This window comes from Aspergillus aculeatinus, assembly GCF_003184765.1.
Source record: "Aspergillus aculeatinus CBS 121060 unplaced genomic scaffold BO66scaffold_33, whole genome shotgun sequence".
Taxonomy (NCBI): Eukaryota; Fungi; Ascomycota; class Eurotiomycetes; order Eurotiales; family Aspergillaceae; genus Aspergillus; species Aspergillus aculeatinus.
Window position 1 is genome coordinate 203073 of NW_020291502.1, and position 12155 is coordinate 215227.

The 12155-nt window shown below is 53.4% G+C and overlaps 6 protein-coding genes across 6 annotated transcripts; 3 read left to right on the forward strand and 3 right to left on the reverse strand.

Annotated features, from left to right (window-relative positions):
* Window positions 1–2706: 2706 nt before the first annotated feature.
* Window positions 2707–3554, forward strand: BO66DRAFT_454946 (superoxide dismutase; the record flags this gene model as incomplete). The annotated part of the gene is made up of 3 exons (XM_025652050.1): window positions 2707–2836; window positions 2913–3392; window positions 3441–3554. Exons 1-3 carry the CDS (start codon window positions 2792–2794, stop codon window positions 3552–3554), a joined length of 639 nt encoding a protein of 212 aa, XP_025502476.1. The 5' UTR covers window positions 2707–2791.
* A 186-nt stretch (window positions 3555–3740) lies between these two features.
* BO66DRAFT_454948 (uncharacterized protein) lies at window positions 3741–4283 on the reverse strand (the record flags this gene model as incomplete). Its single annotated transcript, XM_025652051.1, has 2 exons — window positions 3741–3993; window positions 4084–4283. The coding sequence occupies 2 exons, from the start codon at window positions 4281–4283 to the stop codon at window positions 3741–3743; spliced, it is 453 nt and encodes a 150-aa protein (XP_025502477.1).
* Window positions 4284–4846: 563 nt separating this feature from the next.
* On the reverse strand, window positions 4847–6792 carry BO66DRAFT_392982 (glycoside hydrolase family 47 protein; the record flags this gene model as incomplete). The annotated part of the gene is made up of 2 exons (XM_025647649.1): window positions 5283–6792; window positions 4847–5230 (listed from the first exon to the last, which is right to left on the reverse strand). Coding segments are annotated over exons 1-2 (1357 nt in total), but the record flags the coding sequence as incomplete, so codon positions are not given.
* On the forward strand, window positions 6787–7386 carry BO66DRAFT_392983 (uncharacterized protein). Its single transcript, XM_025647650.1, has one exon. It carries the CDS (start codon window positions 6845–6847, stop codon window positions 7103–7105), a length of 261 nt encoding a protein of 86 aa, XP_025502479.1. The 5' UTR covers window positions 6787–6844; the 3' UTR covers window positions 7106–7386.
* A 395-nt stretch (window positions 7387–7781) lies between these two features.
* On the forward strand, window positions 7782–10811 carry BO66DRAFT_352695 (histidine biosynthesis protein HIS4). Its single transcript, XM_025644785.1, has 3 exons — window positions 7782–8791; window positions 8840–10399; window positions 10448–10811. The coding sequence occupies exons 1-3, from the start codon at window positions 7945–7947 to the stop codon at window positions 10645–10647; spliced, it is 2607 nt and encodes an 868-aa protein (XP_025502480.1). The 5' UTR covers window positions 7782–7944; the 3' UTR covers window positions 10648–10811.
* On the reverse strand, window positions 10752–12091 carry BO66DRAFT_421456 (rRNA-processing protein UTP11). Its single transcript, XM_025649958.1, has 2 exons — window positions 11854–12091; window positions 10752–11783 (listed from the first exon to the last, which is right to left on the reverse strand). Exons 1-2 carry the CDS (start codon window positions 11947–11949, stop codon window positions 10938–10940), a joined length of 942 nt encoding a protein of 313 aa, XP_025502481.1. The 5' UTR covers window positions 11950–12091; the 3' UTR covers window positions 10752–10937.
* Between the last annotated feature and the right edge of the window lie 64 nt (window positions 12092–12155).

Here is a 12155-nt window from a genome sequence, read left to right on the forward strand (position 1 = left end):
TGGATGACTTTTGGCTTGGTAGAAAGAGTTGAGATCGGGAGAGGTGAAGAGGCAGACAGAGAAAGTGCAGGTGGAAGATGGTCAAGCAGTTGGGTCTCTGCAAGGTCGGAATGATGCTATCGAGACTGATGGGATTGCACATCAGGGTACGGAGTACTACTGTTCGAACATCCCAGAGTCACACTGTCACTTATTGCTACTGACTCCTATGGGCTATCAAGTCCCCCTGGGCCGTGCTGTATCCGAAAAGCAGACAAAATCTCAAACTTGATTTCGCAAAACAAACAAAACTATCTCTTCTTCGCACTCCTCCTCGGTATGATATATCATCATACTTGCAGCTCTGGATGATAGCGTAGCGGAGCTCAATGCCTTGTAGTAAAGCCCATCACTCGAGTAACCTTCTCATCCTCGTCAATGGAGAAGTCCTCACCGAGAGTCGACAACCTCAACACCCGATCACTACTAAAGAATCACCCTAATCCTGCGAGTTATAGAGACATTGCCAAACGTTGTGCAATCTCCTAAGATCAGACGGGTACGCATACGGGTACGCAGTGCCCCAGCCACCGATTGAGTTCAGCCATGGAGCTTCCTGGTCTCCATGCATAAGCTGGCATTTCCATTAGCATGGCCCTTCCCGCAATAAGAATGAACGAAAGAGCGCAAAGAAAAGACAAGATAGAAACAAAATCACATGGCTGCCTGGCTTACAGAGTACCCTGGAACTAACTTGATCACGATCCCATTCACCGCAAGCGCAGGTTGATAGGGCATTGGTACGGTGCAACTGCAGTAGGTTCGGACCTGGTCAATGACGTCTCGCACTGTCAAGCGCGGGTAGAATCCCTCGAAGTCCAGTACGATCATGCTATCCCATTCCTAGCAGCGAGTTCTGCCTTTAGCACAAAGCACTCCATGAGTTCGGTTGTGGGCACTAGATGGTAACGTACCCTGGGTGGAACGGGTTGGTTCCACTGACGAAGGTACTCATGGTAGAGGGATTCCCTGACGATGAGGAATTTCATATTAGGCAAGCCGTTTCAAGGCTTGGATCATGATGTATTCCGCTTGACGGATGAGTTCTTCTGCTTCGAGGTGCAAGGATGACATCGTAGCTGCTGGGCTTGGAGTGGTGGAGAATCGTTTTGGACAGTTTTCCGGAGAGACTTGTGTGTTGGGAGTTGCTTTGGGTAGAATTTGCTTGGGAATTGGAAAGGAGAGTCTGGTCTGAGGAGCCATTGGTATGCCGGCGAGTATACTTGCTTTTATATCAGACAATTCCTCCTGTCGTGATGACTGAATAGGCCGGGGCTTGATGCCGGGTGTCCATCGTTGCGCTGCGCTACTAGTTGGTATTTCATGTTGTCTTTCCTTGAGTTGGAAGAGACCAAAGACATGTGTCGGCTGATCAGGGGTATGCTGACGCCCTTGTGATGAACAATTTTAGGATGAACGGGTTGGTAGTTGAACAGTTTCACTGGTGATGAAGGCCAGGTAGGTCTTATTCAAGACATGTGTCTGTTGCTCAAACTCAGGTTGGGGCTTCTGTGGGTGTAGAGAACACTTGTTGAGTAGTTCTGTTGCTCATGATGACCGCATAGGCCAGGTGCTTCGTAACTGACACTCATAGATGACTTGATCCACTGCTGGCGTTTCTAGTTGGCATTTAGCCGGTTTCGTCGGTCGAAAAAGATTCAGCATGTCTCTGTTAACCATCAATATGCTAGCTTCTGAGCTCGGTAGCGGCTACTTATTAGATTTGCCCAGCTACGTCGCGTAGCCCCCCGAGTAGATAGCCCTGAGCTTTCAAGAAACCAGCCAGTCGTCTAAGTGCATTGTTGAAGTCTGCCGAGAAAGATTCTGCTACCATATCTGGGTTGAGGACTGCAGCTGTCGGCATAGCTTCATCTACTCAATTGCTCATTTGCTCTCAAACTAAGGCTCAAACCTTTGTGATGGAGAAGCAAGTCTAAGAAATTGCTAGTGCTGGGCCGTGTCTCATTCAACATCTGTTGCTCGCAAGGCGAGAAGTCTCAGCCATGTTGAGGCTTGAGACATGCGAGGCAGAAGGTGCTCAGGCCTCCGTTTTGGAATGAAGCATGTTTGCTGTTCAGCTGGAGGATGATTCTTGTTCTTTGTTGACTCCAATTGAGTTCCTAACTTGCTAATTATTGGCAAGAGAGAGAGACAGGTGGAGAACCCATATTGGACATTCTGACGGCTCTTTCTCTAGTGCAGCAGAATGCTCAGACATCCATGAATGGCGTATATTAGCTCACTTTCATGCCTCTGATCTTTGTGTCATGTCCTCTGTCAGAATAATGATTACGTTCAGGACTTTAGTATCTCGATTTCGTTCGGTGGCTTGAAAATGGTAAGATGGCGGAAGGAGATGACGAGACCAGCCATTACTTGCTTGCATTCGGTGGCAGAGCTTTAGCCTATGAGAGGGTATCTTTCTTCAACCTTTTTTAGGGAAGGGAGATTGACGGGGACGTAATTCAAAAGCTGGCAGGCCCTGGAAGAGGTAAGAATGTGCTCAAACGTGCGCATCGACTAACATGAGGGGGAGAGAGAAGAGAGGGAAGAGGAGAGAGGGAAGAGGAGAGAAGGAGGACCTTGGAGATCCTGCCTTTACCTTCCCCTCCATCTCCCTCCCCCTCTCTTCTATTTCTTCCTCTCACAACTCTTCGTCATTGTCTACTGATTTCCATTCCCAAAGAATCTCTGCGCACCGTCGACTAGCAATCATCACAACAGCTACTACCATAGCAACGAGAACCTCACGATGTCCCCCAAATACACCCTCCCACCTCTCCCCTACGCCTACGATGTAAGCTAAACCACTCTGCTAACCTCGTCAACAAATCCCGACATGCTTCAGAAAGTGCTAACGAACTTTCAACCAGGCCCTCGAGCCCGTCATCTCCCAACAAATCATGCAGCTCCACCACCAAAAACACCACCAAACCTACATCACCAACCTGAACGCCGCCCTCGACGCCCAGACCACCGCCCTTGCCACCAACGACATCCCCGCCCTGCTCAGCATCCAGCAGAAACTCACCTTCAACGGTGGCGGCCACATCAACCACTCGCTCTTCTGGCGCAACCTGGCCCCCCACGGCTCCCCGGCCACGGACATCGCCCGCTCAGCCCCGACCCTCCAGCGCGCCCTTGAGCAGCAGTGGGGGTCGGTGGAGCAGTTCACCGCCGCCTTCGGGGCGGTCCTGCTTGGGCTGCAGGGGAGCGGATGGGGGTGGTTGGTGAGCGTGGGTGGGCCCGGTGGGAAGCTGGAGATCGTGAGCACCAAGGACCAGGATCCGGTGGTTGGAGGGAAGGTGCCGATTCTGGGTGTGGACATGTGGGAGCATGCTTATTATCTCCAGGTATGTGATTTGTCTTGTGGATAGATTGAAGGCTTACGCGTGGTGTAGTATCTGAACAACAAGGCGGGGTATGTGGAGCAGATTTGGAAGGTGATTAATTGGGTGGAGGCGGAGGAGAGGTACACTAACGGGGTGGATGGAGCTGCTTTGTTGAAGTTGTAATCTTACATATAGTTGGTCGAGATCTTACGACAAGCAAGTGATTGACGTCAATTCAGGTTATCATCTAATATAGTAACTTCCCATCCAGCGGTACTGTATCTTAACGAACCAAACCCCCACCCGTAACTCCTTAGTACTCCATACTCCCAAACATCTAAACATAAACATCGAAATACTCTAGACAGCTTAATCAAACCCAACGACCCCCCTCCCCATCTCAACCATGGCATCCACCCCATCCACCGCCACCCTCACCTCGCGCCCAACAATCCCCGTCCCCGACACCCCCAGCTCCAACCTCTCCGGCAACACCACCTCAATCACCTGCTGCTGCTGCTGCTGCTCCTGTGATGACTGAGTCCCACCAAACCCAACCCGAAACCAATGCAACGGCGGCTCAACACCCCCACCCGTAGAGGCGGTCAAATCCCCATATTTCCTATCCCCAACCACCAAAAGTATTAGCTCTGTGCAAAGAAGACGAGAAGAACCCACCACAGCATGAAAGGGGGGAATGGAAGCAACTCACTCGATCCGCAAGTCCACCCCCCGGGCAGCGGCAAAGATATCCCGGACCTTGGGATCGGGGAATCGGAAGATCGCCCTCGTCGGGCCGTCGGGAGTGCGCGTGTCGTGGCTGAAGGTCAGGGAGTAGGAGGAGGACTTTTCGGGGGAGGGGAAGATGATGGCGATGAGGTTGCCGGTGCTGGGGCGGGTGGGGCCGCACATCTTCTGGTGATATCTGGAAGATGGTGGAGTTGTGCTGAAGAGACGGTACGGAGGTTTGGTTATGGAGGACGTTTGTATAGGAAGTTATAGGGTTGACGTGAGAATTGAAGATGAGGGTTGATATGGATGGCTCTGCCATGACGGAGAGAGAACCTTAGGAACTTATGGGGAGACAGTCTCCAAGGTGGCCCCGGGAAGTGGTCTGGCTACCAAGGTAGATACAACGTAGACACTCAGCACTGGAGGTAGGGATCTATACTCGAAGATGCTCAAATCTGCGCAAATCAACGCGGGGAGTGGGGTGGAAAGTGGGGCCACAGTGGGGCGAAGTCTATCTCTATTGAGGTGGTTTCTTTGTTGTTGAATTAAAGGACTGCATTCTGATTTGACCTTCATTCCTTTGACAATAGCTGCCTATCTTGAGAATGTTTGAGAAGGATTCCCATTTAGAGGAGAAGGTCTTCTTGAAGGCGTGGGTAAAGGCTGTGCTACTCTGCATTTACATCAGGTCTTAGTCACCCTTGTGGTGGCTAAATACTCAGTATCTATGAAGTTATGGCCCTCAAAGAATATTCCCATTTACTCGAACAATATGTACGTATGTACTTCCGTGTCTAACTCTATACTCTAGACTTCTACACGGAAAATAGCACCATCAGCCAGGCTCTTACTGCAAGGCTCGAAGCCTATGAACTGTACACCTTCACTGGGTGGGCCTCCGTGTTCAGCACGAACTGATTCCCACTCCCCTTCTGCACCTGCCATTCATCCTCCGGTGCGAACGCCAGGTACGAGTACTTCAGCACCTCGGCGAACATGAAACTCTCCTGGTTATCGTAGCGGTTGCCTCCGTTGGCGGCGTTGACGTTAGTCAGGCCCGCGAATCCCGAGTCGGTGCGGCAGTACTTGTTGATTGACTGGAAGGCGCTCCAGATCCACTCGCGATACTAAAGGTTTGTTTGTCAGCCGTCAACACTTCATCCAAAGGGCCTCTTTGCTTACAATCTCTTGGCCAGTCACGCGCCACGCGTAATAGAAGCTCTCGATCACTTCCGGTCGGAGGATATACGCGCCACTGGTGATGTAGAAGCCAGCGCTCTCGAACAAAGACTGTTGGCTGCTGGGGACAGAGTTCGGGTCCCAGCTGAATGCCTCCGGGCCGATGCCGGTAAGAGTCGAATTGTAGGTGTCGTGGCAGCCGTTGACTAGTTCCAGACCAAAGTCGATCAAGTCGGAGCGGTCCAGCACCGTGCCACCGAGCAGGAAGCTACCGCCATCGAAGCAAGTCAGGTGCTGAGAGCTCAGGCCCAGCTTACCATTGTTGTACGAGGCCAAAAATGTCAGGTCCGGGCGCGTGGACGGGTGCGACGCCAAGTGCTTCATGGATGACTCGGCCGCCGCCACCCAGCGGTCTTTGTAGGTTTCGAATCGGTTGGGATCGTACACGTACATCTTGATCAGATACTCGTAGTACGAATCAGCTCCACCGTTCCAGCTCACCGCTCCGTCGGCAAATTGGCCAGTCGCAATGTTGATGTTACTTCCTACCAATCCGGGGAAAGGCTCCGCAGATTGGGGTTGGGGGTTGAGCAGGTAAGACTCGGCCTTTTGGCTCAGGTCCGCGTAGGTAGAATCTCCAATCAAGTCGGACAAACGTGTCCATTCCAGGACAAGGGTGCCGGTGACTGCAAGGCCATTGGTGGTGGCTCCATCGTTACCTTTAGAGGTGATGTTGAGATTGTTGTACGGAACGCCCGACGGGGTGTCAAAGGCAAATTTTAGAACGTCGCCCAGGTTCTTGGACTGAGTGAGCAGCGTGTCGACCTTCGACGGATCGTCCACCAGGTCGGCGGCAGGGCCTTTCAACAGGTCATAGCCGGATAACATGCCGCCAAGGTAGCGAATGGTGGTCTCGAACAGGCTGACCGTGCTACTGGTGCTCGAGTAGTCAATCTTCGCTACATGGTCAAGAATCTGATTAACAATGGTCGCATTGCGCATGATCACGGCGGTAGATAGGGCATCCACCGCGGACGCTCCCCATCCGTTACGAGAATCCCCATAGCCATTGGAAACGGGGTGCAGCTCGTCATGGGGGAACGCATATTGATAGTAGCCATCCCAAGCGTGGGAAAAGGCCTCTTTGACGGCATCGGCGCGCGATTGAGCTTTGTCTTCGGTGCGCAGAACGGGCTGGACAAATCGGGCTTGCGGAAAGGCGGCACTAGGGCTGACGAGAGCCAACGCCGTGAGCGACAAAGAGAGTGAGGGAAAATGCATGACCCCGGTGAGAGAGTGACACAAGGGCAACACGGGAAATTATAGACAACGAATGGGTACTACACTCGAGAGCAGAAACAAACCCAAAGAGTGACAGCCTGAGGAGAACAGGCGGAGGGGAGGGGCAACCAGTATAAATAACGATCGCACGCACTAGATCCCGCAATTCGGTGCTAGTTGTCGACGATGAGGATGGGGAAAAGAGGAGAGAGGGGGGGGGAGGGTGGAGAATAATTTAGGAGTTTAAGAAGAAGGAGCCTGGACCTGAAGGAGCAGGAGGCATGCATAGGGAGAGAAAGGCTACATCATGGCCAGCAGTTGGTCCATTCCTCGCCGATCTGGGGACCGCGATTGGTGACTGCAGGGGCCTCCACCGTCCATGCTATGCATTGAGCTGCAAGGGTGGATTCCGGTTTGGACCGGATCAGTCTGGATATGAGTACCTTCTTCCTTTTTGTTCATCCCAGAGTCCAGGCACCAGACCAGACGCCCGAGAGTGTGACAAGTCGAAGGTCGAATCGGACCCCGTTGCCTCAATTTGATTCAGTTAGACTTCTGGAGACATCACTGGGGCAGGTCAGCTCGCCTGTCAAGGGTCAGAGCAGATGATGCGGAGAGAAAGCAGATGATCGCATTTCCCCTCATTGATGGAAATGATCGGCAGGAGCAGCAGGAGCACTCGGCAAAAGAGGTGAAAGACCCTTAACTAGCTGACTAGACTATCTTTAGCCAGAATGTCACTAGTTATACTAGGTAGTTAGTCAGGGGGTTGCGTCCGAAACCGCCCCCCATGGAGTGAAAGAGAGGAACTGGAACCAACAAGGTTATTGATCCTCAAAAATAAGTTGTCCGGTCAGGCACAGTTCTGTGGGACAGGGCCATGGCTAAGTATGCAGTGCAGTGCCAGTGGCTGCCGGCGTTTGCAATTAGGCTGTGGCAGATTTGGTAAGTTAATGTAAGATCCATGATTCCAGTAGGACAAATGGAAATGGATGATCCCATCCCTGACGTAAGCCTTGGTTCACACTTCAGTGGGCTGGCAGTGAATGTGCCTGACCCGTGCATAAGGCGGTCAGCCAATCAAACCCTTCCCCCCGGTTTGTCTCAACCAGGCAGGCGGTCAACAACTCCGATTGCGGGGCAGGCGAGAAAATTGCAGGCGGAACCGATAGGAATTACTCAGTATTCTTCCTACGTATGATTCATACTCACCATCCATCCATCCATCCATCCTCTTGAATCTTCTTCTCTCTCCCCACCTTCTTTTTCCCCATCAATTTTCCCTGTCCTGTTTCTCTCTCCCCCCCCCGCTCTGGGGCCTCATCTATCTGTCTCTATTACCTCCACCTTCAATCATTGACTTGAATTCGATTGCCTCACCATGTCGACTCCCCTTCTCGTCTCGTACGACCCCGCCGCCGCCTCCACCGGCGGTTTGTCGCTGAAGCAGATCGCCTACTTCGGTCGCGTTCTTATCAAGGTTTCCAGCCTCGCTCAGGCAGAGGAGTTCCTCAAGCGCAACTTCCGTCTCCTTGATGTCTACGTCGATGCCTCTGCTATTGCCTCCTCCGGTGACTTGGTCGACATCCTCAACGCCGGTGCCGCCAAGATCTTTGTCACACTCAACCAGTTGACCACCTTGTCCGAAGAACAGTCCGTCCCCTCATCTCGGGTCGTCGCCATTGCCTCCGAGAGCCAAGTCAATGCCTTCCAATCCTGGGTTGGCGGATCTGCCGAGCGCCAAGAGGCTGGTCTATCTACCGATGCCTCTGCCATCAAGTCTCTGGCTGAGCAATTGAACGTCAACCTCGAGGCTCAGAACCTTTATCGCACATACTCTGGCGCTGTCACTGAGGAGGCCTTGAAGGACACTATCGGTCAAGGAGGTGTCTGTGTTGTTCCCGCCGACGCTCTGACCTTCGACCACCAACAACCCAACGGCAAGATTGTCGCCGCCTCATTGGTCGCCGCTCGCGCTGTGACCGACCAAAGCAACGGTCTTTATGCAACCACCGTCACCGATGAAAGAGGAATCTGCTTGGGACTGGTTTGGAGTAGCAATGAAAGCATTGCAGAGGCTCTTCGCACCGGTACGGGCGTCTACCAAAGCCGGAAGCGTGGCTTGTGGTACAAGGGTCAGTCCAGTGGAGATGTGCAAGAACTGATCCGCATTGGTTTCGATTGCGACAGCGACTGCTTGGTCTTTGTTGTCAACCAGGTTGGTAGAGGTAAGTCTATCCACACCGCATATGTCGTTCTCGCTTAACCATAAATAGGTTTCTGCCACTTGGGTGCTCCCAGCTGCTTCGGACCTTACAACGGCCTCGCTCGTCTGCAAAAGACGCTGCAGGCTCGCAAGGCCGATGCTCCCGCCGGCTCCTACACTGCACGCCTCTTCAACGAGCCCAAGCTCACGCAGGCAAAGATCATGGAGGAGGCTGATGAGTTGTGCCGTGCCAACACCAAGGAGGAGATTGCTTTCGAGGCCGCCGATCTGCTTTACTTTGCCCTGACTCGCTGTGTCGCTGCTGGTGTCAGCCTTGAGGACGTGGAGCGCAACCTTGATCTCAAGAGCTTGAAGGTCAAGCGCAGAAAGGGTGATGCCAAGGGCCCCTGGGCGGAGAAGGCTGGCTTGACCGCCGCCACCCCCGAGTCGAAGCCTGCTGCCCCTGAGCCGGCTCCCAAGAAGGTTGATGATGAGCCTCTTCAGATGACTCGTGTGATTACCGCCTCGACTCCGGTTGACCAGGTGAAGGAGTATCTCAAGCGTCCCTCCCAGAAGTCCAACGATGCGATTGTTGCTCTCGTTCGCCCCATTATCCAGGATGTCCGCGAGAATGGCGATGCCGGCGTGCTCAAGTACACCCACAAGTTTGAGAAGGCTACTTCCCTGACCTCTCCTGTCATCCGTGCCCCATTCGCACCTGAGCTGATGAAGCTGTCCCCTGAGACCAAGGAAGCCCTTGACATCAGTATTTCCAACATCAAGAAGTTCCACAGCGCTCAAAAGGGCAGCCCTGAGGGCCTCAAGGTTGAGACCATGCCCGGTGTCGTGTGCTCTCGTTTCTCGCGCCCCATTGAGCGGGTTGGTCTCTACATCCCTGGTGGAACGGCGGTTCTGCCGTCCACGGCCATGATGCTGGGAGTTCCAGCCATGGTGGCTGGCTGTGAGAAGATTGTTCTCGCGTCTCCTCCTCGTGCCGATGGCAGCATCTCTCCCGAGATTGTCTATGTTGCTCACAAGGTGGGTGCCGAGAGTATCGTACTCGCTGGTGGTGCCCAGGCGGTTGCGGCCATGGCGTACGGTACTGAGAGCGTCAGTAAGGTGGACAAGATCCTGGGACCAGGGAACCAGTTCGTCACGGCGGCCAAGATGTTGGTCTCCAACGACACCTCCGCTGGTGTCAGCATTGACATGCCCGCCGGTCCTAGTGAGGTGTTGGTGATTGCGGACAAGGATGCCAACCCGGCTTTCGTGGCTTCTGATCTTCTCAGCCAGGCCGAGCACGGAGTGGACTCCCAGGTTATCCTCATTGCCATCGATCTGAATGAGGAGCAGCTCCAGGCTATTGAGAAGGAGGTTGACATCCAGGCCAAGGCTCTTCCTCGTGTCGACATTGTGAAGGGCTCCTTGGCCCACTCGGTCACTTTCGTTGTGCGTGACCTCGCTGAAGCCATGGCTTTGAGCAACGAATACGCTCCCGAACACCTGATCCTGCAGATTCAGAACGCTGAGGCGGCTGTGGCGAGTGTGAAGAACGCCGGAAGTGTCTTTGTCGGACAGTGGACCCCCGAAAGCGTGGGCGACTACTCTGCTGGCACGAACCACTCTCTCCGTAAGTTTATCCTTCTATCTCCTGGAAGCAATGGCTAATGATTCGCAGCTACCTATGGATATGCCAAGCAGTACTCTGGAGTGAACCTCGGATCCTTCCTCAAGCACATCACCAGCTCTAATTTGACCGCGGAGGGTCTTCTGGGTCTGTCTCGTACGGTGGAGCAGCTGGCTGCGGTTGAGGGTCTCGATGCGCACAAGCGGGCTGTGAGCATCCGTGTAGCGCACATGAAGAAGCAGCAGCAGTAGTTTGATGATGATGCGTAATGTTTCGTTTTCTTTAGCAGCTGGTTACGATCTGACGCGCGTAATATTGCAAGCATAGCCAATCAGAAAAGTATGATTCCCTTGTGACGATCAATGTACAATATGAAGAACATTTGGTATCTCGGACGCCTGGCGATCTATAAACCCACTTGAATAAGAGAACAAAAACGGGGCAACTTTTCCGTCCCAACCCATGCAGTGACAAGCAAGCGATATAAAATCATCAATCATGTAGCAGCGATTGAAGAGACAGAAAACAGACGCAGGGCAAATCACCGCTTGCGCTCGCGGATTTTCCACTTGACGCCATTCTTATTCGTGCCTCCGACGACATTGTCCATGCGGCCCCGCTGCCAGTCCAGCTCGCGGGCTGCGGCCGTAATCTCCTTGTACTGCTTCTGCAGGGCCTTGATCTTGTTGTCTCTGGCCTCCGTGGCGCGCTTCTTCATCTTGCGGGCGCGCCTGGCCTCGACCAGCGCCTGACGCTCGGCCTCGACTTGCTTCTGCGACTTTTTCTGCTGTTGCTTCTTGCGCTGACCGAACGAGTCATCATCCTCGTCACTTTCGGAGTCATCCTCCTCCTCTTCCAACCGTAACAGCCGCTCCCGCTTCATGTCCTTCTGTTCATCCCGATCTTCCGCAAAGACCACCTTCCTCGACTTCCCCCCGGAGATCATATCATCTTCTTCTTCATCATCCTCATCCCCCAAATCGAAATCGAAATCCATATCATTATCGAACCCATTAAACTCATCATCACCTCCCTTCTTCTCCTTCGTCTTCCTCTCTTTCTTCTCCTCCTTCTCCCCAAGCGCCACCTTGATCCCCTGCTGCACCTGCACCTCCTCCTCCAACCGGCCCAATTGCCGACGGATCCTCTCCCCCTGCGTCCGAAGGTACCCCGCGTCCTGCGTCTTGAGCAATTTGATAGCATCGTGGCTCAAGCCGCGCGCCGCGGCCGAGTCCCGCACGCCCGTGCCGTGACGACCCTGCCGCGCCGTGTGGCTGGAGAGCATGCCGAAGTTAAATTCATCGGGGTTGCGGTCGCGGACTTTCTCCTGGAGGCGCTTGAGCTTGGCTTTTTTGGCGTTGTAGTCTTTGGCGCGGAGGGAGTAGTCCTATTTTTGTTGGAAAGAATTAGTATCGTGGGGAGGAGTAAGAGGCCTGAAGGGAAAGCTGGTTGTTTACCTTGTGCTTCTCAAGAATACCCCATTTTTCGCGGCCTTGGAGTTGGCCTCGCTCCTTGTGGTTGCGCCGTTGGACGGCGTTGCGCATGGTGGACATGTTGATCTGAGGTGGGTGGACCGGTGAACGGTCACGGTCGGTTTTCTTGCTCAGAGTTCTCGAGGAGAAAGAGAATGGATGGGGAGGGACAAACAGACGAGACGGAGAGGGTCTGGATCTGATACGGAGGTTGTGATGGATTGCCAGATAGACCAGACTATTCAAAAAAAAGTCGGCGGGCAGGCGGAGAGGCGGAGAGACTAAAC

Excerpts from the sequence above, each read along its gene's own strand:
- BO66DRAFT_392983 (XM_025647650.1), top strand. The coding sequence starts at position 6,845 with ATGCATAGGGAGAGAAAGGCTACATCATGGCCAGCAGTTGGTCCATTC.
- BO66DRAFT_352695 (XM_025644785.1), top strand. The coding sequence starts at position 7,945 with ATGTCGACTCCCCTTCTCGTCTCGTACGACCCCGCCGCCGCCTCCACC. Across the intron at positions 8,792-8,839 it reads TGTCAACCAGGTTGGTAGAG|GTTTCTGCCACTTGGGTGCT; the intron begins GTAAGTCTATCC and ends AACCATAAATAG. Across the intron at positions 10,400-10,447 it reads TGGCACGAACCACTCTCTCC|CTACCTATGGATATGCCAAG; the intron begins GTAAGTTTATCC and ends AATGATTCGCAG.
- BO66DRAFT_421456 (XM_025649958.1), bottom strand. The coding sequence starts at position 11,949 with ATGTCCACCATGCGCAACGCCGTCCAACGGCGCAACCACAAGGAGCGA. Across the intron at positions 11,784-11,853 it reads GTATTCTTGAGAAGCACAAG|GACTACTCCCTCCGCGCCAA; the intron begins GTAAACAACCAG and ends CAACAAAAATAG.